The sequence below is a fragment of the Bombus pascuorum genome, chromosome 9 (assembly GCF_905332965.1).
Source record: "Bombus pascuorum chromosome 9, iyBomPasc1.1, whole genome shotgun sequence".
Taxonomy (NCBI): domain Eukaryota; kingdom Metazoa; phylum Arthropoda; class Insecta; order Hymenoptera; family Apidae; genus Bombus; species Bombus pascuorum.
In genome coordinates this window covers 1,283,278-1,309,738 of record NC_083496.1, presented here as the reverse complement: position 1 = coordinate 1,309,738, position 26,461 = coordinate 1,283,278, and the positions used below count along the sequence as shown (strand labels likewise).

The window sequence follows — 26,461 nt, the reverse complement described above, 5'->3', positions numbered from 1 at the left end:
ACGCGAGCCATCAGCGAAATTCTAACGTCACCGATCAAGGATTATCTTCGTGTGGGCTTAGATCGCTTTGAACCATAGCGTGTAAAATCCTACGCCGCAGCACGGGAAGAAAAAACAAGCGGATGCAAACGACGAGACTCCATAAAAGGGAAAATACACTGCTGCCTGTGTTGGCGTTGCCAGGATTTACGGAGGCACTTAAAACCGCTGCCGTGTAGCTCTTTCCCGTTATTTTCTATATGGCCCTTCAAACGAAACGATTACTTTGAAACGCAACATTGAGTGCCGTTGTATCGCTCTTTTCAAAGGTAGCCAAAGCGTGTAGCCGAGCTCTTTGATCGACGACAGAGACGCAAGCAGTTGCAACGATTCTAGCGAGCAAACGATGCATTACGGTTTCTCAAACTAATTCTCAGCGAATGCTTCAACGATGCATTACGAGATCGATCTTAAACCTTACGATACGCTTACATCGGGCTATTTCTCGGTGTTGTGTGAAATTTCACGCCAACGAGCAATTTGATTTTCATCGTTAACGTTCCCATGCAACTCGCTTGTCCTTTCGTAGCGCTATATTTTTAACGATAAAGCGTTAAAAAAATTCTTCAACGGAACGTGGAGGAAAGCTTTTGGAAAAGTAGTTCAGTTTTTAATCCTGTTAGCATAAGAAAGAGAAAGAAACATATACCGGAGGATATCATAAATTAGATCCTTTTCGCTATTACGAGTTTCACGGGTTAAAGAGATCCGCTACTTCGCAACGAACGCAGACAATGGACGTTCCTTGTATAATCGTCGACGTTAACGAATGTCTATAAAAATACACGTATTTCGCACCAGAACCTTTACTTTTACGGTTAATTTCGCAGAATCGTTAATTTTATATTTCTACTCTCTCCAAAATGCACACGAACGAGCGATGCTGAAAATTAATCGATGCGACGATTAACACGTTCGTCGCCACGTCGCACATATCTATGCGGTATACTTATGTACTTATGTGGGGGGCCCCGTCACCAAAGTATGGTGACGCTCTTCTTGTTCGAGTTAATTAAATATACGATATTATATATAGTTTATATATATATATACTTTTTATTAATTTATATTCTGGATAATATATTACACTATTCCAAACATTTCAAACACATTCCAAACATATTTGGGGTAATTTTTGATACTTTGAACGATAGTTATAGACGTCATCGCTATTCTCCTCGCTTTCAAATATACTTTCACGCTGTTTACTGAAAATTTTGAGGATGAAAAAATCCTTGTATGTCTCACAAGTATGCTTCTTGACTAAATGAAAGATCTGAGATATCTGCCATGAAATCCCTCGGAATACTCTAACTGGAAAGCTTATCGCTTTCTCCATTTCAGAAATAAATAATCTTTTCTTTACAATGAATCGAAGGCGATAAACATTCTGCGTACCGGCGGTCGGATTTGGGCCCCGCAGGAAACTCAGCCGAATCGCGCTGGGCGACGAACGTGTTAATCGAGTTCGCCTGGTAATTCGAAAAGATATCGTGCGAAACACACCGGTTTTACTCGTTTCTTCGATAAACGATCGTAAACCGATAACGCGATAGTGACACGAATTTAACGTTAATCACGCGAGAACGAGCTTGCACGTCCTTGGTTAATCGTCAGACGGATGCAATATCCGTTCTTCTTACGCTAACGAGAACCTATTGTTCCAGGAAGCAGACTCGACAACATGAATTCGAGCGGGGAGTCAGGCGGCACGATGACCGAAGACTACGAGGTAACAGGCTGCGGGCCGCCGGAAGAGGAAACAGGATCAAACTTGCCAGTTTGGGAAGCCGCAGCTGCCTCTTTGACACTAGGCTTCCTCGTTCTAACCACGGTACTCGGCAACGCGTTGGTGATCCTCAGCGTGTTCACCTACAGACCTCTGAGAATCGTTCAGAACTTCTTCATCGTTTCGCTGGCGGTGGCCGATCTCGCGGTCGCCATCTTAGTGATGCCTTTCAACGTCGCCTATCTTCTTCTGGGCAAGTGGATCTTCGGTATACACCTTTGTAAATTGTGGTTAACCTGCGACGTGCTCTGTTGCACCGCAAGTATACTGAATCTGTGCGCGATCGCGCTCGATCGTTACTGGGCGATCACCGATCCTATCAATTACGCGCAGAAACGAACGCTGAAGAGAGTTCTAGCGACGATAGCGGGCGTGTGGATATTGTCCGGTGCGATCAGTTCGCCGCCTTTGGCTGGTTGGAACGACTGGCCGGAAGAATTGGAGCCAGGGACACCGTGTCAGTTGACCAGAAGACAGGGCTACGTGGTTTACTCGTCGTTAGGCTCCTTCTTTATTCCTCTGTTAGTGATGAGCCTGGTGTATCTCGAGATCTTCCTAGCAACGAGAAGAAGACTGAGAGAACGGGCCAGGCAAAGTAGAATAAACGCCGTGCAATCGACCAGACATCGCGAGGTAGACGACGCGGAAGAGTCTGTCAGTTCGGAAACCAACCATAACGAAAGATCGACGCCTCGATCGCACGCCAAACCATCGTTGATCGACGACGAACCGACCGAGGTAACGATAGGAGGTGGCGGCACAGTGACCACGTCCTCCTCCAGGAGGACAACCGGTGGCCGAGCACCGGCGACAACCACCACCGTGTATCAATTCATCGAGGAACGACAAAGAATCTCGTTGTCGAAGGAGAGACGAGCCGCGAGGACGCTGGGCGTGATCATGGGCGTTTTCGTCGTCTGCTGGCTACCGTTCTTCCTCATGTACGTGATCGTACCGTTCTGTCCGGCGTGTTGTCCATCGGACCGGATGGTCTACTTCATCACGTGGCTCGGTTACGTGAACAGCGCGCTCAATCCGCTCATCTACACGATCTTCAATCTCGACTATAGAAGAGCGTTCAGGAGGCTGCTACGCATTCGTTGAACCACGAACCGGCTGCTTAGTTCTATTCCGAGACTGTGAGAGACATTGCCGTTCGTTCTCGTTGCCGTTACGCTCGCCGGGTGCACCGCGAACGACGGCGAAACTTCGACCCGCTTGAGATTGATCGTCGAGCAAGACGACAACAACCACGCGAACATCGCAGTTCGACTGGAGTTTTTCGGGACCGAGATCGAGGACGACGAATACGCTACCACGATCGTTGTTTCGCGCCACGACACGGTATATGGCTTCGCGGTTCCACGATGCGACGAGGTCGTGGAAAAATTTGAACGAAAACGTGTTTCGCGTTTGCTGGGTGAAAATCTATCGGTACATAGCGCGAACGACGATATGTCGCGACGCCCGTGCACAATTTACGGACGTTAGATGAATTTTCAGTGGCGAGAACGTCGATTTTACCGGGACGAGATAACGAGAGCGAAGCAAACTGCGAGTTCGAATCGCGCGGCATAGATTAAGCGACCAAACGGCGAGCGCGATAGTCTAATTTACCGACGATATTCTCGCAAAAGGTCGTTTCATTAAAGTTGTTCCATTAATTCTGCAAAGCGAGCGAGGGAAGAAGGCGCGCGGATAAGGAATCTTAAGGAAATGAAATCTCCAAGCTGGATCGTCTCGCGATCGTTCGTTCCCTTCGTTGGGCGTCGTTACTTGGGTGCTTTAAGTCGTAGAATAAACTCGCAGTGGACCTTCGTTTCGCGAACAATCGCAGCAGGAAACGAATTCGATCCGTTCAACGTTCGTTCGATCGGTCGGTCGGGCTCGTCCAAACAGGTAGTCGATTCAGTCCGATGCATTGAATAGGCAACGTTTTCAAGTAGTACGAGTCGCGCGCAGATTCGACCACGCCATCGAGTCGATCGTTCCATTTTCTATCGAGCCTCGTAAAATATCGCTCCCCTGGGAACGGAAGAATTTCAAGATGCCCGATGAATCGATGGGAATACGAGCCTTTCGAATTTTCTCTTCGCGCAGCTTTCCAGCTTTTTTCTCGCGATACTCGCGGATAAAGAGTTGACGTTCGTTTCGTATACGTTTTCGCCTCTCCTTTTCTCCAATTCGATCGAGTTTTAGAATAATACGAGAGACGGTGGAAACGACGGATCGGGCGATGACGCGTCGATGAGAATCGAAACACGGCCAGTGCGTTCTTCTCGTTTGCCGATCTCAAAGAGATTCGCGTTTACGAGTAGGAATTTTCTACGAAATCGACCAAGACTCCAGTTAAGACGTTTAGAAGATAGAATATACGTATCCTAGGGTGGTAATGTAACTCGCTTACCGAATGAGATCGTGCACAAGGCGGATACAACCCGTTCGAGATTCTCTAGCGCTCTTTTAATAGCAAAAAACGAGCGGCGATTAATTCGCGGAACAATAGACACGGTTACCTTCCTCTTGGCCGATGATCGTTCTCTTAAATAGTCCTCGTAAAAAGAACGTTTTGTTTAAAGTCAGCTGCTTCGCTTCGTCCACGTTCAACCTTGCATTCTTCAAAGAATCTTCTGGACAAAGTGTCGCCGAGACTACTGAATTCATGGTCGGACAGCCAATTGAAAATATCTCGGGACTCGACAGTTGCAACCGAATCGAAGTTGGACTTTTTTTTTTTAACTACGTCTTTAATTAGATAAGCAATTTTAAATTATCAAGTTGAGGTAATTCTTTGTATCGGTGATGGTTTGCTATTAATTTCGAAAGGAAGCGTTCGAAATGATCGAACAGGTTAATTTTTGTACCGATAGAAAAATCTCGCACATATATCCGTAGAATCGAGAACGGGGTATGTGATGGACGAGTGGAGCTCGTTAGCCGAGTCGTTGTAACGAGATCAACGTGGTTGATTGTTGTCGATTTTTCTTGGAGCGTGGTCGAGGTTTCGAGGAAAAACTTTCACTGGAGCATCGATCCTCCCTGGAGGAGAAAAAACGAAGAGTAAAGACTTTGGTATTTTCTTGGCAACGATAACGAGCGAGAGATGTCGCGTATTCTTAAATGTGCGGTAGACGTTACTCACTCCGTTCGTTATTAATCGCAAGTGTTATGGTTGTGAATATCGATAACGAAAGAAAGAATCCAAGTGCGAGAAGAAAAAGGTTACCGTTGAAAGAGAAGAAGGAAAAAGGTGAAAAAAGCGTCGATTCGCTATCGACGAAGACGTCGTCGATTCGACGCGAAATTACGTTCGTAACACGTATAGACGCGCCAAAGGAAGGAATTATGCGACGCGAGTAGGAGAATGTTGCGACGGTCTGCATGTGTCTGTGTATAAAAATTATATGTATGTCACCTCCAGTCTTCTTTCCACGAGCAGCGATAACGAGCACACGAAACGGAAGCGCTCGTACGCGAAGGAAATCGAAAAAGTTGCCTCTTCGTGCCTCAACGTTCGCCGGTCCTTTAATTAAGTAAAAGCTCTGGCGCTCGTCGAGCGCGAAAAAGAAAGCCTCGTATACTAGATACATATCGATGGCTCGGACAGTATAAAATAACGATACGCGATCGTTTACCGAGCACACCGATTCGTGGTATAATAATACAATGGTGCGCGCGAATCAGTTCGTTAATAGGACACGGGGAACAACGCGCGCCGCTGATGAAACACGGCATAACGTACCGTCGTATCGGCGAATGATTGAAGCGCGAGGAGTTAAATTAAAACGAGTCGTTACCGATCAACGAGGGAACAGGTGACACGTTTGCTGTCCCCTCGAGTGTCGCGCCAAATCGAATAAAGTAACGCGAAAGTTAAAAAGGTATAGAACGAAGGGAAAAAGATTAAAAAGAAAAAAAAAAGAAAGAAAGAAGAGAGAAAAACACATGGCAAAAAAGAAAAGCATTAGCGGGGGACGTATGGTAGGTTACTGGTGTGAAAGGAGATCGCGCGAAAGGCTGGTTAATTCAAAAAACTCGACCTCGTCACCAGGGCGCTCTATAATAAGGTTGTGATAAGGTTGTGAGAACACGTTCGTAGCCGTGCTACGAACGCTACAAGATTTTTAATTATTAGGATAGACAAATGAATATTACTTTATTCGTGGCACTGTCCAAACGCGGCACGAATTCCTATCCAAGAGCGAATTAAGCGCGACTTTTCAACAGTTTTAATTGGACGTTGAATCCGATCCCAGATCTGCGTTTCTTTAATCCTTTGCATGGATTTCCCTACGTTCCCGTTTCTTGCTTCGCTCTCTTCGCTTTGTTCTCTCCGTGTCATCCGATCGTCGTCAAGGTTACAGTCTTCTCTCCGTTCTCTTCCTCGCTTTTAAAAATCACGAATGTTTTCTTTCTCCTCTTCCGACTCTCTCTTTTTCTCTGTCTCGCGCTTTCTTTTCTTCCTTTTTTTTTTTTTGTTTTTTTTTATTTTATTTTATACGCGTTTGTCTTTTTTACGAGAATAGATTCCGGTAACGCGACAGTGAATATTACGAGAAGCTGACTCGATTTACAGCAAAACTGGACTTCGCATTCTCTCCAAGTGCTCGTAAAACGCAAGCTATATCGCTCCCCTTCCATCCCTGTTAAACTCGGAAACGACGAGTCAGACTCGGTTATCGCAAATTTTCTCCATTACCACTTTCACGTCGATCGCGTACATTCGAATCGTTGACCAGACGAAGAGCGAATTTCGCGAGCCACTGGTCACCGATGAGACCGTTGTTCCTTTGCTTTCTCTAATCAGCTATTCCGAGACAATTGCTCGCTGCTACGTTATTTCGACGAGATCGCCTCCTCTCTTCTCTCGTTAGCTACCTCATTTATGCAAGCCTCCGCATTATCTTTTTAATACCAGCGATATTATCTCGCTTATGATTCTCTTTTCCAACGGAATGTTCGACGGTAGAGCAACACGTGTTACAACGCGTTCGCATTTAAAAACTGCCGGCGATCAATGCGCGATACCCGCATCGTAAAAAAGAGCCATGGGAAATTTGTTCGCTGGTCGATCCTTCTATCGTTCGCTGTTCCATCGAAGAAGAACGAAAGAAATATGCCAAACGAGAGACGCGAGCAAAAAAAAAACAAATAAAAAACATGAGAATTGAAAAAAAAAAAGTACATTTTATACAGCGTCCGGAAAATCGTATTTCCTGACTGACTGATGCGTACGGGACGTGTTTTATTTTTCACGGAAGGACGCGTTTTCACCGGTTATTTTTTCTTTTTTCTTCTCTTTTTTTTTTTTTTTTTTTTTTTTTTTTGATTGCACGAAACGTTCGTTGCACGAAATACACGCGTGCCACGAGCAAACGTGGCTAGAATTAGCGTAATTACGCGTTGTTGGGCAATTAGAAAATTGTTTCGAACAATATCTACCCGTACCAATCGATTCGTTCTCGTCCGTTTCCATTTGTTCCTTCGTGTCCTGGCAGTTTGCGTGCCCTTTTACGCTTGTTTCACTGATAGTCCGCGACAGGTGCGACGAATGGTACACTCTCTTCGCTGTCTTGTCGAACAACCGAACTGCGCCCATAGAATTTCAAATTACTCGATCCCGTAATTTCTCTTCCTATTTTCTTTTTCTTCGCCCGTTCCTTTCCTGAACGTTTCACCAGAATTATTCCATCTCGAAACGACGATGGCCAAACGAAATCAGTTTCATTTCAACGTTTTCGTCCCAGTCCTGTCGACTAATTCGACGCAAACGGTGTGTTTCTTTCGTCGGTCGAAGGAATTGGAGTCCGTCCCCTCGATAATACTTTCGATCTCGAAACTTTTTACGTACGTATATATACGTTGCGATTACTTTCCAGAATCTACACGGATGCGTAACGTACCGTTTAGACGAGAGGCGATCGTCTTCTCGGGGGAAAGCGATCGAGGTCGTAAGATTTTGCTCGTCGTAAGATCTCGCCGATCGTTCTTGGATGGGAAGTTCGGCAGTGCGTAGAAATATTATTGTACTACATGATATATTACATTAAAGCATTGCATTTACTTATACATCGGTATCAGCAGATTGATTTTCGAGAAACGTATCACGGATCGACGCGCAGGATAAATTCCTTCGTCCATTTCTCTTTCTTCTATGTCTCTTTTCACCATTGACCTCTTTCCTCTTTGCCGATCGTATGCTTTGTAAAATCGACCAGCATACGGATATTTTTAAGAAATTCTGTCCGACTCGCGGCTTTTTTCCGCGACTGTTTTTTATACGTTCGCCACACGAAAACAAGCTGCAAATTGATCCGCGATATTCCATGACGATCTTATATATATATATATATATATATACATATGAATTATTACATAAAATTGGGCCTGGTTGCCCGATCGAGAGAAACACTACGCTAGATACGTATAACATATACATAAATATATTATATATATACATATACACATCTAGTTATTAAACTAATACTCCATTGGTTGTGATTTACAAGTATAGCAATACAGCTCGAGTCCGGCGAACCGATTCGCGCCATGGAGCTTCTCTCTCCGAACGAATTTATTACATTAAACGCGTGTCCCGGTGGAGCGAATTTTTCGAGGATGTTTAACGTCGAGCGTAATTTCACAGACTTGTCTCCTAATTTAAACCCGTGTTCGCAGTTTAAAAGTAGCCGGTAAACCATCCAAGTAATTTAAGACTACACCCGCGTCGTTTAACGATAGCCATTCGTCTCGTACGTTTTGTGCATTTGTCACCTGTAAATCCGTTACAACGGAAAATAGAAAAATTCGTACGCTCGAAAAGCATGCACACCGTTCGTTATGCCGCGAATAACATTATAACGGAAACATCGCGTACTCTAAATCAACGGATTTTTATCTGGCCTCCCGATGTTAATTAAATATTCACGAGGACACGCTGATGAAATAAAATCGTTGACGAAGTTAGCCCACCCTCCCGCCGCGTTTCAAGCGTGTTCGTTTGCATATAAAAATTTCAAAAATACCTCGAAACCTGGTTCTTGCTCTTTCGATCACCGTTCCCGCGACAAGCTTGCTTTCGAATTCGCTTGTTAAATTCTCGTAAACCCGTTCGTTGCGGCTCGATTGTCGCGCAAATGTTCCTGGCAAACGGAGAAGTAGCCGAAACTCGAGCATAGCGACCAATCGAGTCCTTCAAACGCGCTTACCGAATAATCGGCAACCTCTGCGTACGCGCGTGCTTTGATCAATGTCACTACCGCGAAAGTTTTAACGAACTTGAACCATCACATTCGTCGATACGAATAAACGATGAATTTCGATCGTACGACGAGTCGCATCTAGTTTTATTTAAGACGAAGGGCAGAGGAGAAAAGGCTCCGATCGCGCCCCGGAAGCGCGGACCATCGAGCGTTCGTGCGAGCCTGCCGCTTGAGTGTGTAAATATTCAAACAATATCGGCGAAAAAGATAGCAAAAAATGCATTCGTGTACGTGTACGACTAGTATGTGGAGCGTAGCGTGAATGGTAAATCGATCGAAGCGATCGTCGATCGTCTTCTCCAACGTGGGCAACCTTGTTAAACCGGAAGCGGAAAAATCACTGTCGATGCATCGGAGGACGCACGAAATTTCCACACGGATCCAGCGTGGCGATTTTTTAAACGTTTCGCGTATATTCGATCTTCGTTATTGGCGCGCATTCGCGACTTTGAAAAAGTAGAAGAAACGGAATAAAATAAAAGGAAAAAGCGGAGAAGAGACACACAGAGTGGGAATTTTCAAGCTCGTACGAGATTCGTTACTTTCGGACCGAATACGCCTCTCTGTGTCATCCACGAAGCCCCAATATCGCAAAGTGCCCTTCCCGGTGAATCACTTTAATTATTTTCAAGCCGGAAGACCCGCGTATCTAATTTCCATATTTCGTATTTCGCGTTTCACGTGGATTAACCCTGCACCACCACCACCGCCATCGCCGAAGTGGCGTATAGACAGCTCGACTATACGATTCTCGTCCAATTTCACGACCTTTAAGCTTCGTTTGGACGCGCGATCCTTGAACAAACACGCGAAATGCGTCGGATCTAACCAGATTTGCTAGAAAACTTTGTTCACGGTCTCTTTCCTTTATATTTCTTTTCTTTCTTTTTACCACAGACGTCGTTCTCTCCGGTTAAATTCCATCGGACAACAATTATTTCGTCAATAGTCGACTTATTTATTCGCGCGATTCTTCGTTATTCGCGCATTGCAACGTTCCTGTTTCATAGGAAATGGTGCGACCAATCATTTCTGCTATATCTCCGCATCGGAATATCCGTGTCATAATTATTCCGAGGATAAACGCGTTACATTTCCATAGCAATATTTTTAATCGCTGAAATACGCAAGGTTTAATTACACGGAAATTATGCGCGACAATTTTTTTAAAAGATCGTACGTGGATAATAGGGGGGAAAAATAGGCGAAACACGGTTGTTATCGTTGTCCGTTACGAACGGTTCTTGACTCGGGATTTTCGTGCGTCCGCCGTGTGAATGAAAAATGAGGAAGAAATAAAAAAAGATACGGAACAAAAAATATGTATATATATACACAAAAACACACGCACACACACGCATACCAGTATATACCAGTAAAATGTGGAAACCCTTTTCGGATGTGATTAATCTCCTGAAAGCACCTCCCATTCTCCTGAGCACACGCTCGTCTATGTACATAGTCGAACGATTGTATGAAAAATCAAAAGTAAAGGTATCCTTGCGGTTGCGGCAGCTCTTCGGTCGCCGAATAAAACGAGGCTGCGCTTTATACCAGCGGCAGAAAGTTTGCGACTTTTGCCGTGTTTGTGCATGGTACACGGAATCTCAGTGGCTAAAGCAAACGGCCAACGAGTTGGTTCCACTCTCTCGCTATGTTTTTCTACGGGGCATTACAAATAAGTCGTATTTTATATCCTTCGTCGAACCTTATCCAAAGTAACACGTGTGCCAAATGATGTTACTTTCGATCGTCCAAAGTACGCATCCAGACCCTTGGGTCGATTCATAGTACGTGAGTTTCGTCGAACAAGTACCCAAACGCTTCCCTTGGTCGGTTTAATAAAACGCGTCGGAAAACTTTTGACCGGAATTGCGTACTCGCAATTTGATTCGATCGTAATTTTTTAACGAAAATATATAAACGAGTGGACACTCTCGAATCGCAACACATGTTAACAGCGACGATATCGTTCGACGGATACCAATAATTACGAACCCGACGGTCAACCGAGTTTCAATAGAATCGGCGTGTTATTTGAAAATTTGCGTGCGCGTAATAATCGCGTCACGAAAGCCATAGATCGTAATTGGCAGCGTTTGAAAACAATGCGGCATTGGTCCGGCCGTTAATAATCGTCCGAATCGAATAATCTCATAGCATCACGGAAAAAGCAATCTTATCGGATAGCGGTGATAAAAATGCGATTCGATAAACATTCCTACCACATCATCGAGCGTCCGCTCGTTCGTACGTGACAATGGCTGATCGATATATCCCGAGCTCGCTCTAATCTCCCATAGTGAGATTTCACGGCATACCCGACACTTTAACGTGCAATTTTATTCGAGCCTCGGCAATCACGTTTTCACGAATCTCGCGCGACGCTCGCTGAATCGGCCGACAAATCGTCCGGCGGAATTATGGGGCCCTTCGGTTTGCCGCGGCTGCGTTTTCATCGCGTGTTCGTTGGCAACCGCGGTCAAATTTTTCCTTTGTAACGGAAATAAAGGAAACCGAAATCGTCCTATCGTGTCGAACTCGTGGCCGACAAAGCCACCGGGTTACGAGTTAGCTGGAATACCATTCTTGGTTCTAGAATTTCAATTAAGGAACACTATTCCACGTATTTGTATGCTTGCAGTTTCTCCGCACGCTTTACATTACGAGAATTTTCACGTGCAGTCAAATTTCATAACTCGGGTATTTTACGATTAATTCGAACGGAGTAATCTGTTGCACCGCCGGTACGCTAGCTGGCAATGATACAGCGCGATCGTAAATTAAAAGCTTAAAGAGGAACGCCTATCGATGGGGTGGCCGTTACGAAGCTTGGAAAAATGAAATTAAGATGGCAAGTAGAAATTATGTGCGAACGTTCTTTTATTAAACCTATAGGATATTACGTTTCTGTCGCTTCTTATTTAATAAGCGGTAATTTAAATAGCTTAAAAATTGCCGCGTATATTTTCCAAAAGAAACTGCATACCCTCGTTTCCCGAAAAACGGTTTTCCGATTACGCGTTTACACGTTTCCACTCTCTCGCAGAGGCTTTAGCTCTCTGCCTCGTGTTACGATATCTCGTTTCCACTTACACAGTTTTTTAAATGATACGATACTCGAAAGGTATTTGAATTCTAATTCGATATCTCGTCTCGGCGAGAAAGAAAAAAAAGTGGAAATATAAATTATTCGTATGGAAATTTGTCGTCAAAGGTCAACTACTTTTGATACGTAAATCGTTTACGAATTTATAGAAAAAGGTTGCGTTCGCGTGTGCTCGTAAATCAACCATCCCTTCGATTCAACTCGTCGAGTAGCACGAACCCGATAACTCCCAGAACTAGCGTTTCGTTGCTTTCAGCAAATGACTCTGTTTGCTGGTAATCAAACGAATCAGTTGAAAAAGCATTGAAACGACGAAGCTTACGAGGCGTACGATTTTGGCGCAAGGAAACTTATCGATTCGTTTCTGGCCCTCTTTCATCCTCCTCTAGAAACGCATTAATTCGTGAAAATTTGATTTCGTTTATTTCGTTTATTTCGACATCGCCTTCGTTAAAATTTCATCCGGCCGACTTTGCACTCGTAGGAATTTTATCTCACCGACTTTGCCCTCATCGAAATTTCATCTCGTCCACTTTGCCTTGGTCTGGCGTGCGCGCCACAATTAACCAAGATACAAGATTAACTCGGAGCAACGAACATTTTTTAAAACGCCAGTGCCAATATTTGTGACGTTCCAACCAAGTCCAGCCGCGGCTTAGTCGATTCGTCTTGTTTGCTCTGCTCCGTTTCCTTCCCTTTTTAAAGCCTGGAAAATTCATTTTTCGCCGCGACTATTTTTATACGCAATGTCGGTGTGTACACGCGCCAGATATACCGCTGGAAATGCTGAAGCGGGAGAAAAGGGCGAAGCAGAGGGAAATAAAATGAACGACGCGGGAAAACGCAGTCGAAATATGCATGTAGATGACCAAAGGCAGGTTCAATGAAAAATACATGAGTGGCCTCCGAGGGAACTTCGTTATCGAGGTAAGTTGTAAAATCCACGCGAGCCGAGTGCCTATTAACGTCTCTGATTAATGTTTTATGCATAGCGTAGCCGCATTTTTTCGCCCAGCTCTCCAAACGAATATCGCTACTGTCCATTCCAACGACCGAAAACCGTCCACTTTGATTTCTTCCCTTTGAATCGTCGTAATATCCAGCTTCGATTTCCTTCTTTGGTGGAAATCAGTCTCGTCTCAAGGGTTAAACCGACGTTCGCACGTTTCGATATTTACACGGATCGTCGAACGTGTTTGTCAGGCGTCTGCTTCTTCCGTGAGATCTACTGCCCGTAGCATCGCGCATACACGTGGCGTTTCTGCATAATACACAAGGTACACGAAGACGTCTCGGCTTGCTCCCCGGAGTGCACGCGGGCCTTTGCAATTCCGGAAGATAATTGCAGATGCCGGTTCACTCTCCCGGTGGACAAACAAACGCGGTGCTGTTTGTCGCGAAGGGCCCCCGAGGAAGCTGAAAGTAGCGGCCGGTTATTTCTGACCTCTGCCCCGAACAATAGTCGAGAAGAAACTAGCTCGTGCTACCTTGTGTTAAGGTTATTCGGTGTATGTGGAATTAAAGAAACGCGTGGGTAAATTGTAAGGTATTGTAAGTATATGTCGGAGATGAAAGGACACCGGGTCCCCGTTGGAGTTGCTTGGAAAACCTCAATACCGTAACATTTAAGAAATAACCCAACACAGTCATTCGAAATTTGTGACAATGAGTCTTTGGGCTCGAGGCGACCATCGGTCACTGAAGCGTGGCCACGGTCGCGGGATGAACGTTCCGCTTAACAGAGATATGAAGTTACATAGCTTTCCTTTAAAGAATTGGCAGTACCGACACTTGACAATAAAACATTGTAACAGTTCCGCGGCTCGTCACACAGTGCATCACACAGGATGCATCATTCACAGTTTATGCTCAGATAGTCTGAGGAGCCGCTACAAATCTTAGGACTTAGTCCTTCCGATTGACAAACAGTCTTTGTTCTATCCGCCCGTAAATCTGTCACCTATTGCGGAAAGATATGGGGCGGCGCTTCCCGCCAGGAACTTTCTCTCAAAGGCGGCTAGCATCTTTTGCTAACCGCCGATATAGAAATTAACCAATTAACAACAACGCCCATTTCCCTCACCCTCCGTGTGGAGGCTTTCTTTGACGAATCCGATGATCTCGTGCCCTTAGGCACACCCCATCATAGTCTTCCTCTGCAGCGTCGTCGTGACGGAAAGTCATTCCCTTTCTGGCAGTCTCATGAGCTATACGCCTAGTGTTCTTGAACGATCGGTGAATAATCTACGTCTTAACAAAGAGCTAATCAAGCGATCCTTGTATCACGAGTAGTAAGTCGAATCCGACTTAGACTTCGAAGCAAAGTATATTCGTTATCCCGTGGACCGTGGATTCGCTATATCGAACCTAGGGTCATTGTAATTAACGTCTAGTTACCGCGTCCGCTTGTCAATCTTGTATCAACCATATTTATGTAATAAACGTCTGTGCGACAACAATGAACAGCACCGGTGAAGATTCATTAAACGCCCTTAACGCCAACCCGACATATATATATTGTGAATAATAAAGTACAAAATGTGGAATACAATGAAAGCTGATCCAGATCCTCTCGTTAGCAATGTTACCCTGAGACTAAAAGAACCAAAACCAACGTCGCACGCGTACCGCTTATGGTCTGTCATCGACGCATTCTTCCGTCTACGCGCTATCGATGACCTTCGCGCTTGAGAAACCAAAGACCAGATGTAGAGTTTTCTCAGAAGTGGCGATCACTTCAACACCTTGGATGCGCAAGTACGAACGAACAACTGGCGCAAAAAATATTGCAATTCGCGTATTTCTCGGCTGTCGCGCGATCATCCAGCCGAGGGTGCACGCGCGACTCGCGATAGGCAGACCAAGGCGCACTTTTCTGCTGCCATCTTCGCGCACCCTGGCTTCCGTAATGAAACGTCCCCCTTCGACATCACGAGATCTAGGTAAGTGCTCTTTCACCTTCGTTCTCGGTGTCGATCGTTGTTATATCGCTCATTGAAAGTGTCCTGACTGCGAGTCAGTGTGCCGAATACAGCATAGCTCAGTAATAACAGCGTATAGACCAGTTATAACTCGATCTTCACCCTCTTTTGCGCTATTTTTCTTTCTTCTTCCTCGTCGCGCCAATGTAGAGACACGTCAATCTTGTAGATTATTTCGTTAAGTTGCGAACGGTTGTTTCTAGGATATTTTGTTATATCTTGTGCAATGTGCGTTTTTTAAATATACAGAGTATATTTAAAAATACGTGGAAAATACGTGGAAGATTTCTATAGGGTGTATTTTAAATAACGAATAACGCGAAGAAGATTCAGGTGCAAGTACGTCGTTCGAAGTTTATTTTTCAACCTTCGAACAATTCTATTTTCCGCTATAAATGTACCGGTATCGATTTATCCGACTCGCATCTCGCTCGTCTTTCTCACTCTACGATTCGTAAACCGAAATGTCGTGTTACAAGGATCAATGAAATTGTTCGTAAGTGGAGGAACGAGCCTCGCGAACGACATTTCTCTACAAAAAGTTTCTTCCTTACGTTCGTACGTGTAACACGATCCGATCAATATCCCGTAGACGTACGTACGAGACAGTCGTCTGGGAATATAGCAGCTTGGTTTGCACAGAAATATGTCCAGTTGAGAACCGCTACGAAATAACAATAAATTACCGATGCGATAGTGAATTAACGCAGGAAATAACGCAAGCGGATAAACCAGGGTTTATCTGGATATCAAGCTCGAGAGGACCGCGACGCGTGCAAGAATCGATCGATCGATGATAGCGGTTTATTAAATTTTTCGATGCGTGTAGGTGGTCGCTCTATCGTTGATCTCGTATCTCGTTTGAAACTGATAACCGGTAGCCTAATATCCGTCAAAGCTGCAATTATCGCGTAATATCGTTACATTACAACGATCGAACGACGCGCCACGTTTTAAAGATAAAGCACCGCGATGTTTTCCAGCGTAGAATTTTCTGAAATTCGATTTTCTCGGTCCATCGATTTGCATGTAAATTGATGCGAGAACGCAAGGAGCTCGTATCCGTGTATCGTTCCTTGAGGCACGAATAGAACAACGAACCACCACGTTGGAACTGATTGCACGCTCGTAAATCGTTACGACCATGTTGGAAACTAGGAAACGTTCGGTGGATCGTCGATTATCGTCCACTGGTATTATTAAATACTTGACATTCATGGGGTTGTACGACGGTGTATCAAGAACGTTTGATCGAAAATTATACCGCCTGACCGTTCGACTCACCGTATGCCACCCACTCGAACGACAGATTGTATTTCGATCGCTTGTGGTTGATTCTAGTCTAATGGATCCGCCACGAAATAGTTGTACGGTCGTTCTAGGACTTCGCTAACGGACCATTAATCATTTCCAATGGACCCGTGGGTTATCCGACTGTTAAAATTCTTCGCGAAATTCTCGACGATTCCGGTAAACGAGGAATTTTTTCCTTCCAGTGAAAGATCGGTACAACGGCCTTCGTGCGCAAAAAATTAAAGTTTATGTGTGTATTATTGCGATAATTGTTACTGGCAATAAGCACGCTATGGTTGTACCGATATTCTCTCGAACGTAACATTTCACAGTCGACGTAGTTTCCGCTGGGATTATGTAACTTTCATAAATCGTAGTAGATAAGCTGGAATAAGGAAACGGAATTTCTCTAAATGAAACATTCCCTCGATAGAAAATTAAACCGCGTAGCCATCGGTGTATCTTTAACTTAAAACTAAATTATAGTGGGAATTTGACCAACCACGTTACAAAAATAAATATTTAAAGATTGAAAAATTCAAAGAGATTCAAAATTAAGCGATTTAATTACTCGCGAAGATCAACGAGCCGTGTCTTTGCATCGATCACTCACGGCATTTCTCTCGACGTGAACCGCAAATTTGCCGCAAAATCCTTGAAACATGGTCGGTGGCGATCATAAATCGCACGAACATGATTCCGAACACGTAAAAACCAACTGCAATAATCATCAATTTTTACGTTCCATCCTTGCAAGATCTCTGTAATTCGTTTTCCCCTTTTTTACTTTATTCTCCAATTTCTTCGAAAGTTCCTCGAAATAATTCTTCTTATCGGACAGAAGGAAAAAATCCAGCGTCCAAATTGCAGCTAATTTCCTCGCGATAAGTAACTGGCCGATAATCGAGTTGGTTTCGATCGCGTACACGGTGCTTCTCGAGGTCGGTGTATCGCGTGCAAAAATCGGTCAAGCGACCGACGCTAAGCTCGCAACTAAAAGCTAAGCTTTCGCTTCGTTTCATTTGTTTTCGTCCATTGGTTACCACGGCCGTGATCCACTCAATTTTTCCTATCGACGCAGCTTCGTTCCCTTTCGATAGCTTCTCGTCGAAATTTACGATCGCAGATCGTCTCGCATTGCCGCGAAAAGAGTAATCGTCGCGTACGACGTTCAGCTACCGCGAAAAATTTGCATGTCACGCGTCGCGTGCCGTCACCTCTCGTTATCTCGTAATTGACCAGTCGATCGTTAGTTTCCTCTCGTCACGTGTACATGCATACACACGTGCATCGTTGAAACTTTCATTTTAACGTGTTATCGATATCTTTGTGACTGAAAATCGTGACCACTTGCGACGCACCATTTAACGAGATTGATTCTTTTCTTTTTTTCTTTTTTTTTTTTTTTTCTGGAAATCGTTCGTGTTGAAGTGGCCATCGCTTCTAAGGAAACTCTACATCTGGTCTTTTAGTTTTCTCAAGCACCGAAGTCATCGACTGCGTATAGACAAACGATTGGGTCGAAGGCAAACCATAAACGGTACATAGGCAATATCCAAATTCAGCAATAGACACAGCACAAGAGTTAACAACCACCAAAACCCTCCAATTACTCAACTACTCGACACGTCGGAACGGATTCGCAGGCTAAAAAGATATTACACCTTAGACCTAAGCGCTAGATTCAAGTAGAATCAAACATACTATAAACACTTATTAATCGTGTCATGGTGTCACGTTAGATAAATTTACTTAAAATTCTCTCCGAGAATTGATTGTAAAATAAACGCAAATAAAATAAAATAAAAAGTAGATAGGCGACGTTGGCTTCAGGATTTTCAGTCATAGGGTAACACTTCTAGCGTGAGGATTTGCATCAAACCCTCTAATTACTCATCTACTCGACACGTCATAACGGATTCGCAGACTACAAAGATATTACACCTTAGACCTAAGCACTAGATTCAAGTAGAATCAAACATACTATAAACACTTATTAATCGTATCATGGTGTCACGCTAGATAAATTTACTTAAAATTCTCTCCGAGAATTGATCGTAAAATAAACGCAAATAAAATAAAATAAAAAGTAGATAGGCGACGTTGGCTTCAGGGTTTTCAGTCATAGGGTAACACTGCTAGCGTGCGGATCTGGATCAAACCCTCTAATTACTCATCTACTCGACACGTCGTAACGGATTCGCAGGCTAAAAAGACATTACACCTTAGACCTAACTCATAAAAGATATAACTTAGAAAACACGAAGTTGGCACCCCACTAGGGGTAGCCACCCACATGCTATATTTATTTTTATTTTATTTTTTTTTTTTTATTACCAATGAGATATAACACTTCACCAAATGTCCTTCAGGACAAATTGTAAAAACCAAAATAAACTATATATAAAAAAAGAAAAACCTTAGACCTAAGCGCCAGATTCAAGTAGAATCAAATATACTATAAACACTTATTAATCGTGTCATAGTACCACGCCAGATAAATTTACTTAAAATTCTCTCCAAGAATTGATCGTAAAATAAACGCAAATAAAATAAAATAAAAGTAGATAGGCGACGTTGGCTTCAAGGTTTTCAGTCATAGGATAACACTGCTAGCGTGTGGAACTGGATCAGCTCATATTATATTCCAATTTGTATTTACACTTTAGTTTTTAAAATATATATTTTCTACCTTACAATTTATCCACGCGTTCCTTTGTATTCGCATACATCTAATAATTTCAACAGTTCAAACGATCGATGGGAATGATTTTAATTTTAGTTAGAGATAAAGAAAAGAACAACAGGCAAAGTTAGTTGATCGATGTACATGTTAATCGAAAATATCGGAATTTATGTATGCCTCGGCTACGTTACAACGCGATACGCGAAACCGATGAACAAACAAAAGGAAACAACCATTTTCCTCTGATTAACATTTACTTTTTTCGTTGCTCTGTTTGTTACATAGTTCGAAAAAATACTGCTGTACATTCACGAAAGCACATACACGCACAAAACAGCATGAAAAACGTGCAAATATGCCATGTTATTGTCATTTTTCTGTTTTTATTTATTTTCTACGAGAAGTGTATCGCGTTGTCGCATAGAGACCTACTTTTTTTATTCTTCTATTTAACTGATAGCAGTACCAGCAATATTGAAGGCAGAGTATTAGAACAGCGAGCAATATACCGAGCAGGATTAGCAGGAATGTAACAGCCAAATTGTCGACGTCGAAGCCCGCGTTAAAATCCTTGTCAGCCGGGCAATTCGCTCTCGAAGGATTTTCGTCCCACCATTTCTTCTCCAGAGCGTTTAATCTCCGTTCAATTGCCAGTTTGGTAATCCTTTAATTAAACATTTATCGTTACGCACTAAATGGAGCTTCGAACGAACGAGCTAATGGCAGTCGTTTTCTTCCACTCGAAGATTATATCATGGTAATATCGTTAGCCCGAAAACGCGTAGTTAAATTTTACGACTACTAGAGACTAGGATTTGACCGTTGCAATATCGTACGAAACCGAGCAGAACAAGGAAACGAATCGATTTGCATCGTTAGACTCACGCGTCATTGAGCTTCGTTCTCAAAGGAGAGTCCCTCTGTACCGCAAAAGCATACGGTTTCTTGCTAAACTCTTCTCCGATCTGTCTCAAGTCGCAATTCGTCAACATCAAATATTTTACGGTTATAGCTTCCGCTATAAAGGCGAACTCGTAAGTGCGGTTTGCTTCCCGAGTCATTTTCACTGCTTCTTCCACGCTCCCAACAAATCCCGTGTCTTTCATCGCAAGATACATCTTCGTGAACTTGTCCTCCAACGGATAATCCCACACGGCATAATCGGATCTGTTTGCTTCTGGTGTATTCTCGTCTAACGCCATACGTCTCCAGTTCCTATATACAGCAATTTTCATTTTACCACTGTGCAAGAACCGTTCGAATCGATGCTAACCCTGCTGCGTTACTTTCTAACTCATTCTAGCTAGCTGCTTGTATCTCTGCAACGCGAAATGATACTTTAAACAAGATGTGAAAATACCGTTGAGTTGCTCGTTTCGATTCTACGTCGAAGCGTTAAAAATCTTTGTTCGTCGAAACGAGAGCAAGATCGGAGCGTAAAAATTGGAAGATCGCGGCAGGGTTAAGCGTAACTAGTCTAAAAGCAAGAAGCTTTCTTCGTCGTAAGAAAACAGTGGCTGTATCGTGGATGAATAATTAATTATCATCATGGGATAAATAATTTTAGTCCCGAAAGAGGATTCATTTTTTAAATGGAAAATGGCACTAAAAGGCAAGAGCGTCTTACGTGTAGAACCATTCCTCCATCCTTCTCATTGCTAAGAAATATCTGAAAGCCGAGGAATTGGCCACGGTGGAATACCGAACTCGATACTGCTTTCTAAGGTCGTCCATGGACTCGATGTTTCTCTCCAACCGTTCTAGAGTTTCATAGGCCGCGAGATTGGCAGAGTAAGCGGCGACCATGACGAAGCAAAACAGCCACCAGGTGCCGGCCACTATCTTCCCTGATAAATTTTTGGGCATTTCTCCTCCTCCGTGGGGAGTGATTGACGTGAACGCGAACCAGAAACACTCCTTCAACGAGGAGAATCGATCGTCCGCCTCGTTCCGATACTTTGCCCGATTGTTCCGGTAGCTAAAGGGCGAGTACCTCTCCAGACTATATAATAGAAATATCGTGAAGAGGAAAGCGAACGCAAAGCCTATCCAGACATCGATCTCCAAGATCATTAGGAACCTGAGGAACGGGACTTGCCTCCTTTTCTTCAGCATCATTATCGTGAAACCGCTTGGTCTTTGGTACGGAACAGAGAAGTCCACTACCTGGATATCATACCATTATACCATTAACTTTTACGAACTTTTTATCATCGAGAAGTTCGATCATCGGTTACTGGTTAGCTTACTGGTAAAGCGATTGGAATTAAACAATTTGAAATTTTAAAGTAAAAGTAATAGAATAATAATTTCAAGATAACTGCTTATTCAATGCAATGTGGTTTTCTCAAACTTTGTCTCTCGCTTACAACTTTTCAAAGATTCTCTCTCTCTCTCTCTCTTTTCGAGCATACCGTGTTGGAGTACAACGATATCTCACGCATAGGCATAAGTACCCTTACACAGACACCCGCACAGGCATTTGAACAAGACACTTACACAGGTCATACTCGTTACTGTTAGAGTGGGGTTCAAAAGTGTTGAAGTGATCGCCACTTCTAAGAAAACTCTACGTCTGGTCTTTGGTTTTCTCAAGCGCTGAGGCCATCGACAGTGCATAGACAAAGAGGACAGACCATAAGCGGTACATGTACGACGTTGGCTTCAGGGTTCTTTTAGTCTCAGGGTAACATTGCTAGCGTGCGGATCTGAACCAGCTTACATGGTATTCCACACTTTGTACTTTAATATTCACAATACATATACCTACTATACCTTACAATTTAATAATTCAATAATAATTCAATAACCTTAACAAAAAGTATTTAAGGGATCATGGGTCACTGCCTAAGCCTAGTCTGAGGGTAACTGACCAACAATCAACGATTCTTGTATACGTTGTTAATTATGTCACTCGCTCATATACATGTGGTTCTGTAGTTCTGTTCAATAAACATCGCTGAATGTTATTTCAACATAAACATTGTGTCTGTTGAGATATGTATAATTTTCCGTACTGGACTGGGTTAAATGCGTATTAGAGTTACTTGTGTGAGTATCAGTGTGTGGATACATGTGTGTAAGCGTCGGTGAGCGTCCAGGCTTTTGTTAGGACAAATGACGATCGGCGGGAGTTTGGAAGCATCTGGAAAGAGAGTCGGTTAGAGTGTGTGGAGAAAGTGCGAAGACGCGTGCAAGTGTGAATCGAAGAATATGCGAGAAATCCTTCATGAAATAAATATATTATTATTTTAATATTAGACCCCAGTGTATATTCAATGTTCCTGTAACATTATTTCGGCACCAAAGATCCACAATCCTTAACAGTGTCTTCCACAGATTATTAATCTCAACTTTAAGATTAAATTCTAACGTACCGAATTCCTAAAGAAATTTTCACGTGTATTCTCCGAATCGCTTTTTAATCGCTGCCAATATTCCGACGTAAACGTTCGAACGATTTTGAAACGCTCATCGTCGGCGCGGAATTCCCATCGCGATATAAAATGGATATATCAAATATATGTCTATCCATCGATTGATCGTTGCGAGCGTTTCGTTCGTCGCTTAGGACACGAAAAGAAATTTTATATTCTTTTTACGACGCAGTAAGGATCGATAAATACCTGAGCCCTGCTGGATGTGATCCATATGGGTCCGACAGCGATGTCCGACATATTGCTCGTTAACTCGTAGATCATACCGTTCCAAAGCCCAGTCTTCGGATCCAAATCCCCGTATTTTTCGTCGAAAGACTTTCTGATCGTGTAATCGAAACCCGCCAACGATCCGATGTCGTTCAGAAGATCGATGCAATATCCGTAAAAAGTGCCACTGGTATTATTGTACATGACATACGGTGGAGCGATTTCCGTTACCGCTCGATAGATCGGTCTGCTTCCGATGGTCATTTCTTACTTTTATCTACTTTTCTCTTGGCTTGGTTGCAGTTTTATGGCCGCGAGATACAGGCACCTATCTAATTTTGCAGAAAGATCGAACGATCTACATCCCTTTTGTTCTATAACCTCGTGAAAATCTTACACTCTATCGCGGTTATATTCGGCTATTTGTTAGCGAAACGTTGCTTTCGATCGTAAAGTAGAAGGTATTTTATAAGATGTTGAGGGAAAGAACAGTCGAGAGATGGATAGATTCGCGGTATTTCGGAAACAAAGTGAAATAGAATTTTCAGTGTAAATAAAATAGCAAAATATTTCCTGGCGATGTGTCTCTATCGAATTCTTCCTATATCTAGATGTTCGTGTCTTTCAAACAGGCAAAGAAACGTAGTAAAGGAAAGTGTAAGAGTTTAAAAGCTAGTAGTAGTAACTGGTCGCATATCCGGCACGTCTGACCAGTCGCCAACTTGTTCTACTTACACGCGACTACTGACACGCTTTCTCCGAAATAATCAACAGGCTAAATAAAGGATAGTCGATAATACGGTAAGCACGGACACGTATCTGATACGATCTCTGTCTATAATTGGAATTGTTACATTCAATTTGCAAAGCACGCCAGAGTATTAACAAGGAAAACGCAAATGACAAAGTTCGGAGAAGTGGATTCGAGTGTCCGTTTCCGAGTTGAAACTGAGGCTTCCGTAAATTTGTTCGTGTCGCCGAGACGTCTTAGAATGTCAAATCCCTGTACTTAAGGCGCTATTAATCTTCGTAGCTCGCAAGCCTGACACTATACACGTACTCTGATCGCAATCGTGGACGACGAGCGACATCATAAATTTCGTGGTTAAAGCCGGTGCCGCGTTTTCGAGTAATTAATGCAACCGGTGATGGACACGCGGATAAATCTGTCCTTGCTAAGCTTTCGCCCTAGCCTTTCCGAAAAGCCTAGCTAAATATTTATACACTTTAAAATCTGTACGAACTGAAATCGAACAATTTAGAAGGAGAATTAATTGCGTTTATATTCGTCGCAATTATATTATTTAATTGCAAGTAACCATCTACAACCCTTGGTGATCAAATCAGGGATCGCACGTGTAATTTCGTAGTTGGATAATTCAAGGTGTTTCGCGTAATAACGAGAATAGAAACGCGCGATGGAACGATGTACAATATCTTAATAATTGATCGATTTTGCTGTCATATACAGAGCTCGTTCACGTTTTTCAATTTTAATAAAAAAAAAAAAACGAAAAACATCGAAGATATTTACCGGTGTTAATTCGATGGGCAGGGATCGTATCACAGATCGAAACAGAATATAACAAACGTTGGAATTCAGGGAAATTGGAACGTATCTCTGAGCGATCGGTCGAGTGGTAAATCTCGAGAGAAATAAGGGTGGCAAGAGTCGCGTACCATGCGATATAATTACGAATCTCATCGAGCTGCAAGCCAGATGACGATATCTATGGATCGGTTATTAATTCGTCGGCAACCTTTTGGCAGAGCCGATATCGAAATCGTGAATTTATTGCCGGTGGCAGTGTGCTACAACAAAGGCAGGCCAATTCGGCTTTGCCAGGAGAATTAACGACGTAAATTTATCGTCGTTGCAGCCGCGGTTAGATTCGCTTTCACTCCTCCACCCCCTTTTTTTTTTACCGCCCCGAAATATCGTCATATTTGCGCGCGGTCCACGTTCCCGCGATTAATAACCCGAAAAACCACCGCGGCCCTCGAAAATTGGATTATGAATTTCCATCGCTGGGAAAGGAGAAAAGCTGCAAAAAGGCAAGGGAGGCCCGATAGAAGAGCGCGGCGGTATAACGAGGACGAAACTAAAAAGCGTGGAGAACGCGATCGCGCCAAGCGAACTTTAATTGCCGCGAGTCACTGAATCCCGATAAAATAAACGAAAAAGCGCGGCGCCGTCGAAAAAGACCGGATCGTTTGATGCAATTCGTGAGAAATTAGCAACGATATCATCGCTGCGTTAAATCAGAAACTCTTTCTCCCTCGTATTTCTTTCGATCACGTTGGAAAATCGTAAAATTTCGATACGTTTTTAACGTTCTCCGTTTCTTGCCTCGCGTTTCGTGATAAAAGGCAATTTTACGTTAGAAAGGCGATCGCTCGATCGCAGTTCATTAACGCGTTTAATCCCTGAACGACGGCGATAGATCGTACCCGCAAATTTTGGGAATCCTTGTGGAAAGCCGCTGCGTTGGTCGGAAACTTGCCGATGACTGTAGGAAGTTATTGGCTCCAAACGGTGATTGTAAATCTTCGAGAAGGCTGATTCTCGGCTTCGTTTACGTTTCTATACTATGTAGCTAGTTGCCGCGGCAATGGCACACTGAAAGCTTGCCCACTGCTTTTCCACCGTCTCTTTTCCCTCTCCTCTCTTTCGGTCTGTTCCTCGACTTTTCCCTCTCTGTCTCGCTTTTCGTCTCTCGGTCTCGCCCGCTCTTTCTTTTCTTCCCTTTTTTTTTTTTTTTTTACACAAAGTATTTCTTTTCTAACAATGCCGAGCACTATAGTTAGGCGCCGTATTGTAAAATCACCGGCGAGCTTTTTCCACGTATTCGCACGCAAATTGGAACACCTTGACATGCACACACATAGATACGTTTGTTGCTTGCCATTCTTCGATTTTCCCGACGTATGATATTGTCTCCGTGGCTGTGCGTCTGTTCTGAGCTAGTTGCACAGGGGAGAGACAAGGGGAGAGAAAGAGAGCGAGAAATCGAAGGAAAGAGGGAGACGCGGACGAGAATGGAGTCCTTGACGAAATACCCTCGCCGTTCTACCTTCCAGTCGTCCAATGAATCCTCATTATCAAATGACGTTACTTTCGGCAAAGAGAAAGGGAACGACGTTGAGAACTAGTAATTAGAATCTTCTTAGTCGAGTCACATTTGGTCCTTGCGAGCTTCTCGGTATCTCGTACGTTTCTCTCTCTCTCTCTCTCTCTCCATTTATCTATTTATCTATCTATCTCTTCTTTTTCTTTAATTAACGATAAACGATTCCTCCGTTGTTTTAAGACTCTCGTTAATCGCTCCGCTGAAACTTTCGAGTTGTATCTTCACGAAAATTTAAAATACACAGCCTCGCGAAAACGTTTGCGACTTGTAGATACTTTGTATCTATGTATTATGTGTATCGCGCAATTTCAATATATTTTGTACAACACTTAGGATACTAATATGGATACATAGGACATATAATTTTCTATGATAAATATTGAAATACTTTCGTAAGCCAATGTATATCGAAACATGGAGTTTTAACTGTTTATTTTTAATTAGGCGGAAATTAACTTCGCTGATTCGTTTACGTAACATTCATTTCGTCCGATATTAACATATCCCAGCGCAATTTTCATTCG

At 43.2% G+C, this 26,461-nt stretch overlaps 2 protein-coding genes across 5 annotated transcripts in view; one reads left to right on the top strand and one right to left on the bottom strand.

Annotated features, from left to right (window-relative positions):
* LOC132910386 (putative tyramine receptor 2) overlaps positions 1-10,484 on the top strand; it is a 60,536-nt gene extending 50,052 nt beyond the window's left edge. For all 3 annotated transcript variants that reach the window (XM_060966052.1, XM_060966051.1, XM_060966053.1), the window contains one exon: positions 1,707-10,484. In XM_060966052.1, coding sequence (XP_060822035.1) covers positions 1,724-2,932 — 1,209 coding nt within the window. In that variant the 5' untranslated portion in view covers positions 1,707-1,723 and the 3' untranslated portion in view covers positions 2,933-10,484. The remainder of the gene's footprint in view (positions 1-1,706) is intronic.
* Positions 10,485-19,226: 8,742 nt separating this feature from the next.
* On the bottom strand, positions 19,227-26,126 carry LOC132910898 (ionotropic receptor 25a-like). Of its 2 annotated transcripts, XM_060967043.1 has the most exons (5): positions 25,258-26,126; positions 22,786-23,134; positions 20,787-21,325; positions 20,045-20,374; positions 19,227-19,823 (listed from the first exon to the last, which is right to left on the bottom strand). In XM_060967043.1, the coding sequence occupies exons 2-5, from the start codon at positions 23,068-23,070 to the stop codon at positions 19,547-19,549; spliced, it is 1,431 nt and encodes a 476-aa protein (XP_060823026.1). In that variant the 5' UTR covers positions 23,071-23,134; positions 25,258-26,126; the 3' UTR covers positions 19,227-19,546. The 2 variants fall into 2 exon arrangements, with proteins under 2 accessions (XP_060823026.1, XP_060823025.1); XM_060967042.1 differs by lacking the exon at positions 25,258-26,126 and having other exon boundaries at positions 22,786-23,421.
* Between the last annotated feature and the right edge of the window lie 335 nt (positions 26,127-26,461).